General features: G+C 46.0%; 2 protein-coding genes across 3 annotated transcripts in view; one reads left to right on the top strand and one right to left on the bottom strand.

The window, feature by feature from the left end:
* The window catches only part of ZXDC (ZXD family zinc finger C), a 46,946-nt gene extending 30,999 nt beyond the window's left edge, over positions 1–15,947 (top strand). Inside the window, exons 9-11 of one of the 2 annotated variants that reach the window (XM_039843590.1) lie at positions 10,566–10,732; positions 13,059–13,160; positions 14,321–15,947. In XM_039843590.1, the coding sequence (XP_039699524.1) occupies positions 10,566–10,732; positions 13,059–13,160; positions 14,321–14,407 (356 nt within the window). In that variant the 3' untranslated portion in view covers positions 14,408–15,947. Of the gene's footprint in view, positions 1–8,706; positions 9,673–10,565; positions 10,733–13,058; positions 13,161–14,320 lie in introns of those variants that run through there. The other variant, XM_039843591.1, reaches the window with a different exon arrangement.
* A 306-nt stretch (positions 15,948–16,253) lies between these two features.
* CFAP100 (cilia and flagella associated protein 100) overlaps positions 16,254–20,385 on the bottom strand; it is a 45,188-nt gene continuing 41,056 nt past the window's right edge. The window contains exons 13-16 of the mRNA XM_039843593.1: positions 20,028–20,163; positions 18,628–18,833; positions 17,481–17,574; positions 16,254–16,517 (exon numbers count right to left, since the gene is read on the bottom strand). Of these exons, the coding sequence (XP_039699527.1) occupies positions 16,404–16,517; positions 17,481–17,574; positions 18,628–18,833; positions 20,028–20,163 (550 nt within the window). The 3' untranslated portion in view covers positions 16,254–16,403. The remainder of the gene's footprint in view (positions 16,518–17,480; positions 17,575–18,627; positions 18,834–20,027; positions 20,164–20,385) is intronic.

Raw genomic sequence — 20,385 nt, 5'->3', positions numbered from 1 at the left:
GGCAAAGAGCAGATAAGGGTTTCTTGTGGCTCTCCAGCAAGAAACTAGAACAGCTGAGGTCAGTGTGGTGGCTGAGCAGTGGGGGCAGGTGAATAAGTTCTGGACCTGTCGTGAAGGTGGAGCCAACAAGATTGCTGACATCTGTAGGGTACAAGAGACTAAGTTGCAGACATGCTAACTCTTCCCATGGTATTTTAATGCAATTCCATTTGAAATTCCAGGGAGATAATTGTGTAGGTAAGGATTTATAAGGAAACGTGGAAGAACTAACAGGATTTGCACTGTGCTTGTTAGGATGTTATGCAAGCAGCAATTAACACTGGCAGTGCTGGCGCCAGGACACCAGAGCGACACACAGATCTAAGAAACATCTAAGACCACACTCCTCTGTGTGTTTAAAGTTGGCAAATGAATGATGGCCCTTGGGAAAAATACAAAAATTCCCTACAGGATAAAGAATGTAGATGAGAGGTTTAAGGATTTTTAAAAACAAGTGTTAATAATAGCTAACACTGTTCTCTTCTGTTTGCTTTACATATATTAGCTCATATTGAATCCTCACAATAATCTGCTAAGGTGAGACTTATTATTGGGTCCTTCTGCAGCTGGGCCACTGAGGCTGCTCTCTGCAGCTTGCTCATGGTTTGGAGGGTAGGAATGTCCATAGGGAAGCAGAAGCACAGTCCTTGAAAATCACTTAACATTGAAAGGTTTCTAAATGAGCAAAAACAGCATTAAATGGTAAGAAAGATGGTCGCCCCTGTAGAAAAACAGGTACAGGACGTGAACCAGTGCTATGCAGAAAACTGCTGACAAATGAAGTGTCTCTTCCATGGCCAGCACAGTGCGCTTGGCCCTCAGAGGTGAGGAAACCCAGAGCACAGGGAATGCAGTTTCGTGCTTTGCTGGTGAGGGCCTCACTGGGGATGCAGTGTGACATTTTGGAGGGTCACTTGATAATGTTTTCAAGAGCCAAAAAATATGCATAATGTTTAACCTTGCAGTAACATTTTTGGAATTTATCTCAAGGAAATATCTAGGTAAAGAAAGACACCATACGTGCGCCAGCTGCTGCTCTGTGAAGAACACATTTATTATTAATAATAATAAATATTATTAAATATTTATAACTCAAGTGTCTACCAGTAAAGTTCCATACTTTATGTATATTTTTGCTAATTCCATGTTTGTAAAAAATGATGTGTGTGTTCATAGCCACATTTGTGTATGTATTTGTGTAGAAACAAAAATGGTAGAATATATATTAATGCATGAAGTGTTTTTTTTTTAATGGCAAGTTGATGGATTTTTAAGTCATTTTCACTATTTTTATTTTTTGCATTTGAAAATACAGTAATTATATAATTTAAAAATGAATATGAATCCCCCCTTTTAAATAGTGAGAACTGGAGCAGCTGTGCCTCCTGGATGGATCACACCAGTAGAGGTTTTTTGGGTTGTACCTGGGGTACTTGGGAGGGCTCCCCAGGTGTCTTGTGTGTAAACTGAGATGTGTGGTATAGAATCAGTCTCCCTTCCTAGAAGGGGACAAGGTGTTGGGGTGAGAGCAGTAGGGAACAGGCAGGGGCCCTCTGTAGCTCCTTGAGTATGACCAACTTGTCCAACCCTGGAAGATGGGCATGCGGGCAGAGGGCGAGGTGAGGCTACTGTGATTGGTGCCGCTGCTCAGTCCACACAGCTGGAATGTTAGTATGAGTAATTGGGTTGAATTTTTAAGCCCTAAAATTAAGTTAGTGATCTTAATTTTTATTTTTCATATATACGTATTTTTTTACATTAAAACAAAATCTTTGGACATCAGAGTCACAAGGTTTCCATTTCTTCCTGTTGCTGCCGTGATGAGAGCCACACTGAGGAAGACAGGAGGAATGCCCTGGTGTGGCTGTCAGTTAACCAGGGAGTTACAGCAAGCAGTTGTGATTTCTTTTTAGAAAAGAATTCTAGTGACCTTCACATGGATATTGGACCAGAAAGCAGTAGTTTGTGAACTTGAGTGTCATGAAGCCCCCAGATGGGTATGGATGGGGAGTCTTGACTGCAGCTGTAGAAACACTGCCTTGGTGATATGGAGGAAATTGTGTCAGAATAGGGATTTTCACACTCTGTGGGCCTCATTAGGAACTCTGGGGGCAGATGAGGCCTATGATGGGGTAGGAACGTGGATTGCAGGCTGCCTCTGGTCTGGTCTTTGCTATAGATGACAGATGAGTTTGCTCTAGCTGTCCATGGTAGGTTCCTCATGCTGAGCTTCACCTGCCAGGGGTTAGAGACCTTTAGGTTAGGATAAGCACAGTGTGTGCCTTGAATAGCTACTCAGAGGAGCCTCTTGCAATACGCTCATGTACAAGATCACATTCCTCTCTGGTTATCAGGCCTGAAGTTTGTTTCTGTCACTGGACTTAGGCTGTGGTTTTGAGGCCTGGCGTAGCTGGAGATCTCTCAAAGCAGGGTAAAGGGGTTTGGTGGCAGACCTGCCTGTTATGGTGGTGGAGAATTGTGACCCCCTTCTGTCAATGGGCTGTGAGTTGAGGTGTCCTATTCCTATACTGTGAGTGGGTGACAAGGATTCTCTCAGTCCTGATCAGACAGGTCTGTCCTTTGATGATTGTCAACTGTCACTTATTTCTGTTAACTTGATGCTGGCCTTGTGGTTTTTTATGCAGTTCTCTGCTTGAGTACATGTCCTAGCTCTCTTACTATCTTTTCGGTAGACACCTGAGTTCCCCTTCCAGTCCTCCCACCTTGCTGTGAAGTGCCTGAGCATGGAAGTCTGAACCTGACAGCCCTGCTGAAAGCCTTCTATAGTAGGTCTCTAACCCTTGTGAGGAAGAGACCTCTGTTTAACAACAACAAAAAAATGTGATTGGCTTTGCCACACATGAGAACTATGTTGTCCATGCTGGTCTAATGAGATAACTTGTGACAGTGTCTGGGGATTCAGAGCACCGATTCCAGAGTTAGGAATGGGAGCTGAGGTCTGCTTCTTTGGTACAGTGGCCTTGGGCAAGAGTCCAGCCTTTGGCTGCAGCATTCTCTGTGAAAGAGGGACAGTATGGGACCTGTCTACTTTCTAGGTGATTGTGAGGGTCACATGCAACAATTTTTGTGAAACAGCTCCGGGCTGATGAAGGCCCCAGTGGTAGGTTTAATTAAATGTATGTTTTGCTTATCACATCTACATTCATTTAACGTTTTTGTTGGAGCAAAACAAGGAAGACAGTGGCAGGGTTTTGTGTGTATATGGTTTCAGATTCTGGGCCCTGGGAGCCCAGCTGACAAAATTAGGCACTGTGCCCTTGGGCTGAATCTCTACTGGTGTAGGCCTGCCCTTGCTATCCCCTGGAACCTCCCTGCAGTCCTCTGCCAGACGTATGCAGTGGTGGTCCTAAGGTATAGGCGATGCCTGAGGACGCACTTAGTCCTATAGCCTTGCCCCAGTGTCTTGTCACTCTGGGAGCTCCTGTTCAGCCTGGTGGATCATTAGATTTGCCCTTCTCAGCTGTGCCATTTGACTTTCTCGTCCTTGGAGACTCCTTCCCAGGCTCCCAGCCATGGTTGGCCATTGGGAGCATTGGCAGGAGATTAGGTGGAGGGAGGAGGGGGAACCAGGTCCTTGTTTGAGCTCTGCTTTGAACATGATTTTATGACAATGGCCATTTCTCCTGTGGTCCCAGTTCTTGCTGGGTGGCTCCCGATGTAGCTCTGGTTCCCGCACGCTGTCCCTTTCTCTGAACTCTGGAGCGATAGCGCCTTCCTGCCGTTCCCACCCAGCTATTTGCTTCTTAGTGCATCATCACTGGTGTACCCCATTGCCTGCATGAAGTCCTTCTGAGTGCATTAGAGTGTTTCTGGGGTTTTGATTTGACCCTGACAAGTCCCACGACTAAAAATAGTTTGTTAAGGGAAGTAATTGTGTAATGGTGCTATGGTATCCCCAAACCTTGTTCAGGCCTCTTGGCAGTGATTCCCCTCAAGTTCCCAATATACCCTGTACTCCTTCATCATTGTGCTTTGATTGTAGGTTTGTCTGTATGTCCATGAAAAACATACACATCTTCACTTAGAACACACTAGCCATTGTAAGCTCCATGGTAAGGCTCACCATTGCACAGTACTCAATGCAGTGAACTTTCAGTCAGTATTTGTGGAAGGAACGTTGAAGCATGGACAGATTGCTGATAACTGGACACATTCAAATAAGAGTCATTCAGTTAGACACTGATTAAAGCTCATAGTATCCAGCATTGTTCTGAGCTCCTTTCGTCTGTTAGTACCTGTAGTCCCCACAGCAACCCTATGAGATGTAGGTACCAATACCACATTTTCTGGATGAGGAACTTGAGGCATAGAGAATAACTTGATAGGAATTACATATCCAGTGGCTGACCAGACCAGAAGTCGAACCTGAGGCAGACTGGCTCCAGAGTCTTTACTGAGCCTGGCAACTATATTATACAAGGAAACTAACCTTTGGCAAGTGAAGTGGACATGAACTCCCAAGTAAATACTAGCAGGTGGACTCTGGGTGATTATGGCTTGTCCAGGGTTCTGGGTGGGTGGAGTTAGACAGCTGTCAGCATGATATGCCACATCAGGAGACCAGAGGAGAACCATATTCTCTTCCCCAGTGCCAACAAAAGCAGCCGATAAATCTTATCCCTGCTGATTTTTAAAAATCACAAACCTTAATGAACTAGGAACCAAAAAGATTTCCCTATTAATGGAGAGCAAGTCAAACCAACAGCATCATTGTCAGTAGGAAGATAGTTCCCGGTACAATCAGGAGAAGAGGCAACCAAACTAAGTGCAATAATATTGAACACATATAGAAAGTTTAGAGCAAAATAGATAATCAGATAGGAAAAAGAGATTATCAATAACTGATCAGGCTTAGAAGATCCAAGGGAATTGACTCAATTAGAAATAAGGACAGATAGCTAATTGTATAATCAGCATTCATGCAAATATCTCAGTAGCTTTTCTGTTAATCAGAAAAAAAAGGAAAAATAGATCTGATGGCAATAAAAGTAATAAAGCATCTTGGGATCACCAGTGACAAATACGCTAAGACTGGATGAGGTCCTGCTTAAGGCTTATCATGTTCTTTGGATGGAAACATTTAGTTCTTATTAATTTACATCTTTGTTCAGTTCTTTTAAAATCCCAAAGGAACTAAAAAAAAAAAAAGACCCCGATCAGTTTTAAGATTATCTGGAAGAATAACTTAGACTCTCCATGCAGACTTCAAAAAAGAGAAACACTGAAGTGGGAGACTGCTGTGTTGTGATCTAGGCATGCTGATGAGTGTTGGTGATAAAAGCCTGGCTGGTTCCCTGGAGGAGAGCCAGCCAGCAGGACAAATGGCGACAGCAGAGCATGGCACACAACTCATTAAGCAAAAGACGAATGTTCAGTAAATGGCTCTGATTACGTTGGTATACTCTTTGGGAAAAATAAAGGTAGACTTTTTTTACACACTTTCCCCTGCAGCTCCACCATCCAGAGAAAACCACTTCCACTGTTTTGATGTTAAAACATTTTCCTATGTGTATAAACCATGTACTGCTTTTGAAGAAATGACACATGTTTTAGTCTGATTTTTGCTATTAACATGAATATTTTTCATTGTGAATATTTTTATAGTACATCTTTTTAATAGCTGTGTAGGAATAAACATCAGGAATTGTGAGAGAATTAAGCCCTAGTGCCCTCCACCATCCATGTTATGTGATGAGTCAAATCTCCCATCCTCAGGAGAATTGGAGAAATAGTTACTCAGGTAGTTTGTTGTCTTCTGTGGTTCAATGAGGAACTCCAGGAGAGGGAGCCCATATAACCCCAAGAGTATTGCAGCCCCCGCCCACCCCGCCGCACCACCACCTTATACACCATGTGGGGAAAGGGAGACATTTGAGCCAGTGGTGTGGAGGGTAGAGAGCTTACCAAGTGCCCTTGAGACCCAAACCATCTTCAGCACCCATTTCTCCCTGGGGGTGAGGGTGATGGGTACTTGGGTTGGCACCGATCTCTTCTGTTGTCAGTATAGGGGCATATTCAGGAGGTCTTCACAGTGGTAGTGCCAGTGTCTGCACAGCACATAATCCCAGCCAAGCTCTGTGCTACTGGCTTCACTTAATTCTCATAGTGGCTCTGTGAGGTTATGTCCTCTTGTACCACCTGGATTAGTCATTGGAAGCTGAGGGTCACATGGCTGCATAGTCTACCTCACTTTGCAATTTGATGTCCATAGGATTATCTTTTTTGGTCTCCTTACCAGAAACTTCCTTGCTGGTTGGATTTACACTTCTCTTTCCACTCTTTAAGGTTTAGCACAAATCAGTGTTTTGGATAAATGCTGAGAATATTGAAATATTCAATTCAGTATGAAGATTACCTTGCTCTGTAAGGATTTGGGGATTTCCACACTGAGCAAGAGATCAAACAGACTGATTTTTCTTGTGATTGGTTTGTTAATTAACTGGGTCACGTTGCATTTAGTGCCATGGCATCTTTTACTAGTGGGGACTTGGTTGCATGGTCATCATGGGGTTCCATGTAGAGACCACTTGTTTGCTTTCACATGCCTTCAAGCATCCATAGATAGACAGGCTTGCTTAACTAAGTATATAGTTTTAGCCATCTTAAATGTTGATGACATTACCAGATGGCAAGGTGTATCATTTGAAATCATGTAATACGCTGCCCCAATGGCTTTAACAGATAATGGTGTTTTCTTCTCTTGAGCCGAGACACTAGAGGGCAGATGGGTGTTTGGTGTGCCATGGGGGTCACCTTCCCCCTCTTTCAGCCCTTCCTTCGTCCTTTGCAGCTTCTCACAGGTGCTAATGGGCATTGTTTCCCCCGGGTTCCAGGACCTTGAGTGTATGGAAGACTTTTAAGGGGGAGGCAGTCATGGATAGTTTTAAAGGAATCAGCCTTCAGATTATCATTTTCCATATGTAATCGTACCCAAAATTGAATTGCCTGAGAAAGTAAAGTGCATTTGAGCCCAAGAGATCTGCTGGCTCTGCTATTCACGTTTCCTTTTACAACTGCTCTTCTGCTTTCCAAAACATTAGCGGTATCCCTCAACCAGGCATTTATCAGGGTGCATCATATGATGATAAACAATATCTTTCCAGAACACCAAACCCAAGACACTTTAGGGACGTGTCTGTCTTGTATAGATTAGCACAGGCATCAAAACTGCCATGAGGCACTATTGCCAGCTTGCTCTTTTTCATGCAGAGGTTTTTTTCAGAGGTGAATGCTGCGATGTTCTGAACTGAGATATGTTGTGTAGGGGGTCATGGTGAGGGTGAGCAGTTTTCATTGAAGTTCTCACCATTCCCAACTGTCAGAATGAACTGCTTTTAAAGGAGAGAGTTTCATGAAAGCAACAGTGTTCGTGTGTGCATGTGTGTGTGCGCATGCGTGCACGAGCAGTTCTTTTAAGCTATTCACATTTCATCCCTAGGACGAGTTATTAACTGGAAAGAAAAATAACCTTTGGTGCTAAGCAGTTCCGGTTAGTGGCAGTGGTTCTTTTAAATATAGCTATGGTATCTGCAGGATTACCAGATTTTCAGATACTAGATTGAAGCTAGACTGAAAAGAGAATTTCTGTGATTTCTTTTAGTTTAAGCGTGTTAATAAAGTAGTTAAAACCAGTTAGCTTATGATATGTCATAAAAAGTCTAGTTCTAGTTGATCTTATTTCCCATTGTAAAATTAATGCTTCTATATACAGTCATATTCTAGTTACTGACTAGTCTTTTAGCAGTGTACACTCTTGTGCTAAGTGTAAAGGAAACGTGTGATCGCGATGTCTAGCAAAATTAGTGGAATTTGTGATTTTGTACACATGGTTTTTAATTTCCTCATACTTGAATAAAGCATACATGCTAGCACATATTTAGTGAAGGAATACAAGGCTTTGATCATATCTCTTCCTAGATAACTTAGACTGTGGCCTAAAGAGTTGGCATTGAATTATTACAAAATAAGTAATGAGAAATGGCTCCAATTTAGCTTGTTTTTATGTTATAAAACTAGACAATAAATATTAGATACGTATCATTTAAATCTTGCCTGCTTTTAAAAGTAACTTAAAAAGATACATTATTGATACCTTCCTTTAATTCATTCCATAGCGGCTTTCATAATGTTCCTTAAAACGTTTCAGAATGATTATTTGAATTAAAAAATTAAGTCAGATCTTTTATCAGAAATAAGCATACTGTGGCTGACCATTCTGACAGTAAAGACTGACCAAGTAGCTTGGGCTTCTTGGCACACCATTCCCTTAAATTGAATGAGCTGAATCTGCTGCCACAAAGTTGTAATGAAATTATATTTAAAGCACATGAGCATTTTATTTTTAAAAATAGTTTTTCATTGGTGGAAATATATGCTGATCATGTCTGAGTCTAGCAATCAGTAATACACACAGACACATGAATCGCCTGGAAAACAAGCAGTTGTACTCTTCTTGATGCTTTTACTATTTATATCTGTCAATTATCTATCATAGTTTTAATGTTTTATAATTTGGATTGGGTTTGCTTTACTAATAATTTCAGTGGTAACTCAGTTTTTCAGATGAATTTTAACTCCTAGAAATTATGTTTAAATAAATTTTAAAAATAAATAAAATTTCAATTTATGTACATATTTTTATTGCAGGAAAATATGCTAGGGTGATAAAAGACTTCAAAGCATAACATTTAGTACAATTTCAGAGGTGAGTGGAATAGCCCACACATTCCAGAAGAATAGGAAGTGACATCGAATTTCTGTTACAGAAGAATGAGTGGATTTCTTGTCCTAGCACCTCATCTTGCTTCCTCACCCTAGTCCCAGCTCTGCTCTGCTGTGTGAAAGCCAATAGAGCAATTAGGAGAGACTTGGAAGACCAGCCAGAGCTCATCCAACTGGTGGGGAGGTTATTGGATTCCCTGAAGCAGAGAACAGAAAAGGAAATACTCAAAGATACAATGGATCTGCATTCTCCTGCGTGACTGCTCCCTGGGAACTGAGACCTGCCATCTGTGGTCCTTAGTAATTTCACTTAAAACATAAAGAATTCCTCAGGCACCTAGGAGGAAAATATCAGGTTGTGTATAGGAAGATGCACTGCCAGTCGGCAGCACAGCCCAGAGTTATGTCAAGTGCTGAGGGTGGGGAGATATGATCCAGGAGGCTCATTCCAGCTAAGGTGTCTGATGAATACAGAGGGCAGGAAAGCTCTCAGGACATGGGGGCTGTAAGAGATGTGGGAAACAGTTGGAGTGAGATCAAGCCACCCATGAGATGAGCAGGGTCAGGAAGCAGCAGGCACAGTGCTTATAGAGAGCAGATAGTATATCTCCAGAGCTTGTACTTCTAGGCTTATGTGGCATCAAAACCTTCCAGTAAAACCACTATAACAAAGACAGCTTGTCCTGTGTAGTAGAGTCAACTGTTCCTGTTCAAAACAGAAAAGAGAGATAAAAAGACTTAAAGAATCCAACCTCTCCTGTTTTTTTACCTTGTTTTTCTTTAATTAGAAATTTTCATGAAGTATTTTCTAGAAGTTCAGTAAGTCCTTCAGTTTCATTTCTTTTAATTTGGTTATATTCAACAAAATTAAATTGAATACTTGTATTATAAGTAACTTGTATGATATTCATTGTAAAAATTGTCTTTATGAAGCCATTCATATACATGTGTCCAGGGATGTCTATATGGACATAGCAGTAATAGAATTCCTTGGTGTTTCCTATGAGCTAGGCGCTATTCTAAACTCTTATCACATATTTACTTATTTAGTCTTCCCAGAGCTTTGAGGTAGGGGACTATTCTTCCCATTTAACAAGTAGAGAACACTGAGGCTAGAGCTTAGGTTACTTGTCCAAGGTCAGATAACAGAGTCAGTTGTGGAGCCAGAATTTGAATCTAGGCTGTTGGTCTCCTTCCTCCAGGGTTTCCTGCTGCCCCTGAACCTTATGTGTCTGAAAAACCTCTTCTGGGTGTCATGGTTTTTTCTTCTTTGTACTTAATTTTCTTTAAAGCCTATTTTTATGAAACCAGTGAAGTGATGATTTTTGAAAAGGAAGCTGGACAGAAACAGCCTGAAGGATTTGGCAGTCATTTAGTATGTGCCAAGGTGCCCAAGGGCAGGATTAGATGACCTGCTTTCTTTCCCTCTTTTCTGTGATTTCTGCTGCTCTGAATGGTTGATTGGTTCTCAGTGGTCTCAGAGAAATGAGTTCCTAGAACTGTTGGGTAAGGAAGTCTCCACCCTCAAGAAATGGGCAACTGGGGTCTGATTGCTGTCTTTCCAAAAGACATGTGAAAGTTTCTAAACCTTTGCCCGTTTTTTTTGTTTTGTTTTGTTTTTAACCTCTTACCTCATGACTCTTCTTGTTCAGTAATTTTAATTATGCAGGGCTGTGCAGAGTGAGAGGTAATGGAAAGGCTGTCTCCCCTAGAGAGTGGCCTCTGTGAAAGCAGAGGCCTAAGCAGTACATTGCACATTGCATTGTTGGTCTGTTTCATTTTAGGAGCCTCAAGGTCTACTCAGAGAAAAATGAAAGGTGGCAAAATCAGTCCTACGCACTTGTACGCAAGCCAGAGTGGTTGGTTGTGCGGGAACCTTGTGCCCAATGGCGGTCTGCCAGGACCATCTCCATCAGCTGGGGTGCAGTGTGTTCAGGTCCAGTTACTGCAGGTAAGAGCCATCGAGTGGGGAGGAGATAGGCTATAAGAAGTAGTTGGGCAAGAGCTGTGGGCAAGGCCTCAGGATTTAAGTTTCCGGGTCCTCCTTCCTCTCAGTGTACGGACCTTCCCCAACCCTGCTTCTAAATCCTCCCAAGTCCTGTTTTATATCCTAAATGATCTCTCCATAACCTCAGCTTCTCCCTTTTTCCCATCTGTTGGACTACATTTATCTCAGCTTTTATCTTCATTAGGATTGACACATTGGCGTCAGAACTCTCTCTGTGTTTGATTCCCCCCATACAGTCCCTCTTCCATATCTCGCTGAGAGTCGGTGAGGTATAGCCAGGCACTCACTCTTGCATAAGCCCCCCTGTAGCTAGCTGTCTTCCAGATGCTTAGGCTGGCCAGGCAGGCACTGCACTCCTTTTTCTGGCCATGTGGATGCCTCGTGGTTCTTGGCTCCTCACACTGCCTACTCCACCGCAGACCCTACTTCTCTTTTCATGGCTGGGGTGAAGGGACTTCCTCAGGCAGTATTGGTCACTCCCATCTCTGGAGGCTGCTTGTGGCACACCAGAGAATGTAGCCTTTATATGTTAAAGGTGCTACCTTTTTCCTTTTTCTATTGTCTTCTCTACCAAACTGAGTCCTTCAAGGGCAGAGCCAGCCACCTCTTAGACTGTGGCCAGGGCCCAGTAGTTGCCTGTAGCTGGCAGCCACTCTGAATGCTCACTGGATACATTCGCCTCCACAGCTCTGTGTACACCTTTATGTTCAGTCTCATTTTTGAGGAGCCAGAATAGAGAAGTAAGATAAGTTGGGTTTTAGGAGAGAATTGGTTTAGAAGCTGAGATTACATCTCTCTGACCTGGCCAGATTACATGCCACCTCTTTCCTGAACATCTTCTGTGCCCAAAGAGCACCATGTGACCAGGGAGGCACAGTTAGAGATGTCATAGGACATTTGAGTCTTGAGCTGATCTGGAAGAGAGAGGAGGGTAATCCTGTCCATGGTGTCTCTAGGCCTGGGAGAGACTTATGAAGGAGATGGGACCATGCTGGCTGTGAAGAGTCTGTAGGGTTCAGATGAGTCAGAGAGAGGTAGGAATGGCCTGGGCAGAGCTCAGGGAAGGCCTGGAACACGGGCCTCCTAAATGGCTTTGCTGTTAATAGCAAACCAGAAACTGATGTGAGGATTTTGTGGGAGTGGGCCTTGTCTGCAGAGATAAGCAGGAAAATATGTTCCTTCATTCCAGATTTGGGACCAGGAAAGAGAGGAAAGATTCTCCCAAGATAGAGGCATTGGAAATGGGGGAAGAACAATCCGAGCCTTGATCAAGGCTGGCAGGTTAGAAGTGGAGAAGACAGGACCTTGGAAGTTTTGAAACAGAGACTGCAAGGAAGCTGATACCACTGGTAGAACAGGAGCTAGCTGGAAAAGCAGTAGTGGCTATTTTTTAAGAGACACCCAATTAAAGATGTCAGCTTTGAGGCAGAGAAACCTGGAGTTTATTTTTTTCTTTCCCTTAACCAACTTGTATAGTCTTGGGCAAATTACTTAAGCACTCAGAGCCTCATTTTTATTGTGTATAAAATGGGAATGATAGTGCTCAGTGCTGGATACAGAAGGTTCTTGAGGTCGTGGAAGGAATGATAGATGCTAATGGTGGCAGTGGCACCAGGAGTTAAGTGATAGGGGCTGTGGATGGCCGTGGGCTGGACAAGGAGATGAAAGACAGGTGAACTGTTAAGCGATGTCCCTTTTCTGAACTGGATGATTAGGGTCATGGTAGCCTCTCCTTGTTGGGAAGATCTGTGATCTCTCTGGTCCCTTTTCAGCTCGACTTAGGGTTGGGGCCAGGGCAGAGGTGAGCATACCTGTGTGGTCTGAGAAGACTGCTGGGGAGCAGTGAGGACACTTGGAGTGAGATGCTAGGAGCCCTTGCCAGAGTTCAGAATAACCCACAGGAGAGAAATTGGCGCGTGGACTGAGTGAAGGTTTTTGGGTGTAGGAGAGTGTGAGAGAGTTCCAGGAGAAGGGCCTGGGAGGGAAGAGTAGCCAGACGGTAGGAGGCTCAGGCCCGGCTTAGCCTGATGGCCCTTGGGCTGGGATCAAGGTGAGAGAATGAAGACCAGGAGGGGAGGCAAGCAGCTTCCAGCCCCTGATGCCAGTTACAGCTAGGTCCTCAGGCCTCAAATGGGTCTAGGTGGTACCTCACCTGGAATGTAGTGGGTGGGACTGGTTCTACTGTGTATCACAGTGACAGGACTCCTCAGGCCGAGGTAAGGAGTGCCACCATGCTCGATTAATAAAACGTTTGCTGTTGCCTCCCCAGGATGACCCTTCAGGTGAAGGAGTCTTGCCGTTGGTGCTCAGCCCGCAGCCTTCCACCTTTCATCCCCTTTTTGCCATCGGTTTGCCTGTCTATGTCCTCCAGGTCTGATGCCTTACAACTCTTTGGGTTTATTAGTTAGACTATCATGAAGCTTCCAGCTTCTGAGGCTGATCACTGAGGTAGGCCTTGGGTGGAGACTCATTGGGTTGGTTGCCAGGACGTTTGCCACTTCCTAGAAAAGGTGGGTAAATGGCCATAAAATAAAAGGCTAAGAACCAAGCTCAGATTTGCTCGTCATTGTAGCTCCCACTTACAAATAAGGTGAAATACATTCTCAAAATATTTTGCATATAGAAATTCTAGTCACTTTCCCCTATGGAAAGTAAGCTGGCTAGTTTTTAACCTGTAAGAAAATAGACCCAGACCAATTAAATAGTTTGCTTAAATAAGTAGTTAAGCTAAGTATAGGTGGCTGTGGATAATTCAGATTTGGATATAAAATCATGAAAGTAACTTATCAAATTTCTAACAGACTTAAATATATATTTTAAAAATCCATTCAAACAGTAATTTCGGTTTTCTTGAATTCACATTGGGCTGTTAACTGTTTTCCTTAATGTCAAAAATAAATATTGAATAAAACTCAAGTATGAGGGGGATGGGGTGGGAGTGGGGACTCTCAGACTGCTGGAGTAGGGGTAGGTCGGAGGGCAGTTTGGTACCATGTATCCAGAAAAACCTCAATAGTGTCTATTGCATTCTGGCATTCCCGCTCATGAGATTGCTCCTAAAGAAATGAGGTAGGATGTAAATAGCCAAAAGCTGGCCATTGTAGCCTCAAATCTAACGACGTAGGAATGTTTCTCTACTGGAAGGAAGTAGATTAGATGAGTGATGGTGCAGCCTTGTTCCTTCTGGAGGCCTGGTCAGCCGCTGATGATGCAGATGGACACCTAGTAACTGAGAAAGGTGCTTTCCACATACGAAGTGAGAGAAAAAGGGTTACAGGGTAAACAAGGACACTCGTCTTATGGTATTGAGTTTATTTTTCCTTGTTTTTGTTTATATTTCTTCAAGGAACGTATGTTCAAAATAAAGGGAAAACAAGTTGTAGTTGAGAAAAGTCAGAAGCATCCCACTGGCTGGCCCCTAAGGTTATGCTGCTGGTTGGTGAGCAGCTGCAAGGCTGCCTTATGTGAAGTGGTCCTGTACTGCCTCAGCCCTCTACTCTGCCCCCCTCATTGCTCTGCTTGGTTTTGCAGGAGGTGCTTCCTGCAGCTGGAGGGGCTGCTGGACCCGAGGACACGCAGTGCACGGGCAACACTATCAACCTGCGGGACCTGCAGTGAAAGCAGCCCTCTCTGCCTGGGGGACCCAAGGGCGACACCTCTAGTTTGTGTCCCCAACAAGACTCTGTTACATGGTCTTGCAGGCTTGGGTGAGACCCCACTTGGTTTCTGCTCTGAAGGCCAGCCTAGTTCTTTAAGAGACTTTTGGGTACATTTATTGAAATGTTTCTTTTAATATTCTATCAGGAACCAGTTTGGGGCTGTACTATTTGAAACTGCCTTTTCTGAGCAAAGGGCTTCAGTGAGACAAGATTGCCTTCTGAGCAAAGCACACGCCTCTTCCATACTTGCCTTTGTCCCATTTGATCTGAGCCATGGAGCACTTGTTGCATTAAAAAAAAAAAAAAACAGACTTGTACAGGAAATTGGGTGCTAGGTCTCCTAGTCAAGTACAACTTTATCTGTAATAAAACCAGCTTTGGTGTTACAGCATTTGCCCTGAGAAAGATCTAAAAATCCCGTTTTCCTTTTCTGTGAGCTGTGTAACATGCCGTTTCCCAAGCCCTTGGGTGGTATTCGTAGTCAGATTGATTTTGTCACATTGTAGGGCAAAAGTGGGCCCGTTGTCACAGGAAGCCAAATTCTGATCCATGTTCTGGCAGACCAGGCAGGCAACTGGTATGAAGGGGAAATACTGGGGGTGAAGCAGCCACATGGAGGGTCCTGTTAACGAGCCCTCTGGGTAGACCAGATTTCAAGTTCATAGTTTGGGGATGGTAGAGTTAAAACTTTCAAAATAATTTTTCTAAATTCTGTATTTGGGTATTAACATTTAATAGTAATTTGGTTTATAAAGTAATGTTCTGAATACTATAAATTATGGGCAGGACTACGATGATGGCATGTATATGTTTTTGTTGATGTTGAAAATGTGCGTATCATATGTTACAGTCTATTTTTACAGAGTAAGGTCTTGCAAAAGGAGAAAAGTGGATAACCTTGCACATATTTATTTGTTCATTAGCAGACTGGACAGTCTTAGAAATGCTGTGTTTGCCTTGTGCTTTTTGAAGTGTTTGTTTATTCAGATGTTATTTTGATTTTCAGGATTGGAATCATTTAAACTACCTGTTCTATGTTTCTTCGTTTCTTGAGTTTTTGGACTTGAGCTTCTAGGAGTAACCCCAGCATTTGATTGTGATTCCTCTCAATGTCCTATTCTGAGTTGTCATCTACTCAGAGTGGCCAGAAGGAATTAGGGCCCCATTTAGAAATAGTTCTTACAGAACCTGCATTACAGACTAAAGTCCTGTGCCCACCTGGCACCTCAACCACCAGGTTCTCCAGAAGCCCCGTCCCTCTACAAGGAGCCAGGCCTGTCTGCCACTGTGGGCTTGGAAGCTGGGTGGCCTAGTGGCCACACTGCACTGGCTACCTGAAAGAGGACGTGTCACTGGATCTTTCTCCTGCGCGTTCCCCAGTGAATATCCACCACAAAATGATTGGTACTGGCTGTCAATTTTCTGGGCACTGAGGTTCCCTGTGGGCAATGGACCCAACTCCTAGTGCAAACGAATAAAAGTTTTTGTATAGTTACGCACTGAAGGTTTTACTTGGCTTAATTTAAGGAACTGTGTGTATAAGTGGTGAAGTCATTTTCTCCTTCAGTCAGTAGTAATAACCCTTCCGTCTGCCCAGCTTGCTGATTACTTTTCTTGTCTTTGCATTGGGGCTAGCCCCACACTGTGCCCCAGAGTGGAATTGACTTCTGTCTCAAGGCAGTCCTTTTAGATGGCAGCCAAGACGGGCTCCTTCCCTCAAGCATTTGCTTAGGGTTAAATGATTAAAGAGGGTGCTTGCATTTGGAAACAGGGTCTACCTCCTTAAACAGGCCTTGGACACCAAAGAGTCAGGGAGTTTATTTCTCATGAGTAGGGAAACATACAGCAGGAGACCATGAGGGGCACAGCGATGGCTACATCCAGGCCCTGACGTAGCCTTGTCTGCTTCCTGCTGCACCTCTTTCCTGTAAAGTTAGCCAGACCAGTGGCTGCAGTTAGGTGAAGAAGAACAGCTGCTCCTCCTTGTCTTTGTCTAGCAGCTCATACTCAGGCTCCTCCTTGGTTTTCATGGCCGGGGGCCGGGAGCGACACACCAACCTTCTGCCTTTCTGCAGAGGAAGTGGACTCAGTGAGCCTCTGCCTGTGGCCTCAGTGACCAGTGGTGCCACTTAGATGCTGAGAGGTCATACTTCTACCCCCAGCATGCCAGGAGGCTCGGGAGCTGGGGCTGTGGGGCCCTATGGACTGTCTCAGCCTCTGGGCACTCCTGGTCAACCACAGACTGAGGGCTGAAGTTGTTGAGCTGTCTCAGGAATGAGTCTTTCCAGCACAAAAGCCTGTGCCCTGGGGTGCCAGCCTTTAGATGTGTGAGGGGTGGTGGCAGGGTAAACACTTGGAAACACAGATGGGAAATACTGGGCTAAACAGGGAACCCATCTCTTGCTGTGAGGATTACGGGGCAGGGAGACCCTGCAGTATCTGCCATTCCTTATGGGACAGTGTGGAGAGTGCTGATCTGTTCCAGGGAGAGTCCGTTGGCCTCATTTGTCCACTGGGGACCATGTTCAGGCTTAGTCTTGCATTAGAGACCACACTTACTGTTGCCAAGGAAGTGTGGAGGCAAGTGGCTGCTCCTGCCCATTTGCTGTGGAGTAGAGGTCTTGGGACATAGCAGTCAGGGGGACAACTAGTGACAGATGATGAGCTTGGCCTGGGGTACAGGTTATGTGGTGGGATCCTGGGGATGCCAAGCTGTTCTCTGAGCTTGGGGTCTGCACCTGGGCAGGGCTAGGTGGGAGGGCATGGCCAGGCCAGTCACTAAGTGTGTGTAGGAGAGCTGGCAGCCCAAGGGGGAGGACTATCAGAGGAAGAGGAGAATAGCTCTGAGGGGCAGCAGGGTTGATGGGCCCGGGAATGGGACACTGTGCTCTACCCTGGCCTTGCTCTCTTGGTCCCAGAACTTCCACAATAGCATCTGCAAAGGGGGCCAGACCCTATGCGCCTGTCAGTCCTGCTGTGTCTGGTCGTGGGACCCTTCCCCAACTGTGGCTCTCCAGGACCACCCCACTCACCTTTTTCTTGATTTCAGCCTGGGCCCGGGCTTGGGCTCGTTGCAGACGCTCTTCTTGTTGCTGCTTCTGCATCTTGGCTTTCTCTTCCCGGAGTCTGTGTGGCAGTGACAGCAAGAAATAGATCAAAGTCGGGAGGGGCTAGGGGAGGCTGCCAAATCTGCTTCCCAGCTTTTATAGTCCTGGGTCGGGCCATGGCCCGCCCTCTTCTGAGAAAACACTCCTCCACCCTTCCCTGCCAGGGCCTTGGTTCTGCCCCTGCTCCTTGGTAATTGGGGTTGGGGGTAGGGTGGTGTGGGGAGGGGAGCCTGTCCCAGCTCTGGGATCCTCTGGGAGACCTTCTAAGGGTCATGAGCTCATAACCTCAGGAGGCCCAGGTTCCTAGAGCCCCATTCCCGGTCACTTATCCCCATGCCATGACCTCTCCATTGTCACCCCTTTAAAGTCCAGCCCCCAGCAAAGTTAGTATCATCTCTTTCCTGTCTGTACTTCTGGTCCTCAAACCTTTGTCCAGTGTCTGCTCTGAGCAGAGTACCAGGGACACAGAGGAAGAACCCTTGTGCTCATGGGAGAGACAAATAGCTGTTAGCAGATGGCTGTCTCAGGGCTCTGCACAGAATTGAATGAACCATGAAGCCTGCAGGCCAGAGGAGTCACGGCACCTGGAACTTACCTCCACCCCACTGGGCCTGTGGGGAATTCCCTGAGCTTCCTCTTGGAGGACAGGTCCATGCCACCCATGTCGTGTTCTGACACTGCCAATTCCATCTTTCTGCCCCTGCCACTAAACCCTAGGCTCCACCCAGCTGTTCCCCAAGTTTCCGCACCTTCCCTCCCCTGGGCTCTGACAGTGCCAGCCTCTCCCTCCAATCCAGCCAGGAAAATGGCCGTGGCTGTCCCTTGTCGTCGAGGGTGAGGCTGTGCTGGCCACACCTTACTGACTCCTGGGCTCCCTGACCTCACAACATACCCCTCTCTGCAAGAGGAGTTTCCCTCAGGCTGAGTTTGGTGTCCCCTCTGGATCTCTCCAGAGCCCTGGCTTCTGGCTTTTCCCGCCCAGAGTAGGGGCAAAGATGTGAAGGGCAGCTTCGCCCTCAGGGCTGTTTCTGTGGCTCTCTGTGAGGCTGCCAGGCCCGGCTTGGTCCCTCACCTCTGGCGCCGCTCCTTCTCTTTCGCTTTCTCTGCCTGCTCAACCTTGATCTGGGGCACACGCTCCAGGTTCTCGAGCAGGTCATCCAACTGCTGCTCGATAATGGTCAGCATCTGCACAGTGCCCAGGTTGGACTCCTGCTGGGTGCCGACACAGTGCCGGTACACATCCAGCACCTTGTGGTTCAGGCTCTCCAGCACCTTGTCCTATGAGGTGAGCAGGCTTCCATCAGGATTTCATGGCCTGTGCCCGCCTCCCATTCCATTGTCTTCCAAACACATTGCCCTCAAGGTGTGACATGGCAGACCTCCTGGGGCCCTGCCTGGCACAGGTGGGCACTCGGAGCATGGGGAAAACAGAACTTGGACACCTGGACTCTCCTTGGCCAGAATTTTGACACCCCCTCCCCACCCTCCTGTGGTTGCTTTGTTCGGGATTACAGCCCCTACTGGGCCTCATGCCTGCACCGTGGCCCCTCCCCCAGCTGTCTCAGTGTGCCCACTGAGGCCCAGTTTCCTCCAGGGAGCTCTCCCTATTCCAACCCTGCACTGACCTTAGCTCCCCACAGGACTACATTATGAGACCTACTTTCTGTGGCCCTGGGCATATGAACTTCCTTCTCTTAGCCTGTTCTAACATTCAGAAAACAGTTACTGCCCTCTGCCACACAGAGTGGGCCTGAGGATTAAATAAGGAACAGCCGGCAAAAAGTCTTAAGCCAGGCGCGGGGCATAGCCAGTGCCCAGTGATGTCTGTCAGAAGGCTGGAATGCACTAGTCTGCTGATTGTGGCATCCTGTGTATCTAGCCCAGTGCCTGGCACACAGTAGGCATTCAACAGGAATTTGGATGAATTAGGAAGCTGGGTCCACACACCGCTCTGGGTGTGCTGTCAGGAAGGGTGTGTGCGAATCCTGGTCCTGCTGCCCAGAACAGCCCTGGCCTTCTGTTCCCCCAGAATTCTCTCACCCTCCTAGCCTGGCCTGGGAATGTGCCCGACTTCCTCCCAGTAGGGTCATCTTCTGGGTATATTGTCTATATTAAGAAGCAGGTATATTTGTTGAATGAAAGAAGGAATGGAGGAGATGTAATGGGCAGCTGAACAGCTATGGGGCAGAAACAGGATAGCTCAAGTTTGGGGACCAAGAGCCTTCTCCAGCCAGTGCCCCTTGGTCAGGCACACAGAGCCTGGAAGGTGGTGAGGGTCCACGGCAGCCCCAGAGAATGGCCAAGCTTCGGGCCTCGTTTCCCTGCTGCCAGAGCTCCAGGCACTGGGCCTCCTCCCGGCAGGTACCTGGAATGGACAACTTGCTGCTTGACCCCCCAACCCCAACTGCCAGCTTGCAGCCACCTGCATTCCTTCCACTCCCACAGCTCACTGGCTGCCATCCAGGGTCCTACCTCCTGAGCACCCTTGTACTGGCCGAAATGGAAGACTCGGGCTTTGAGCTGCAGCTCAGCAGCCATCTCCTCCTCTTTGGCGATGGACATCATCAATGTGGTGATCCACTGCTTCAGCTGGTTGACCTCCCTGTCCCTGGATGGGGGAGGACCAGCAGGGCCTTGCTCACTCAGCGTGGCCCTGAGCACTTCATTTTTCTGAGCCTGACCTACCCTCCCAACTACCGGTGTCCTCAGGGCTAAGGGCCCATGACTACAAAGTGCATGCTCAGGGGTCAAAGGTGCAGTGAGTTGCAGGAGTAAATTTTAAGATCTTTAACAACTGAATAAAAACAAAAAACAAAAAAAACAACCCCCC

This window comes from Pteropus medius, unplaced genomic scaffold (genome assembly GCF_902729225.1).
Source record: "Pteropus medius unplaced genomic scaffold, Ma_sr-lr_union100, whole genome shotgun sequence".
Lineage (NCBI taxonomy): Eukaryota > Metazoa > Chordata > Mammalia > Chiroptera > Pteropodidae > Pteropus > Pteropus medius.
This window is presented reverse-complemented; position numbering and strand designations above follow the sequence as displayed.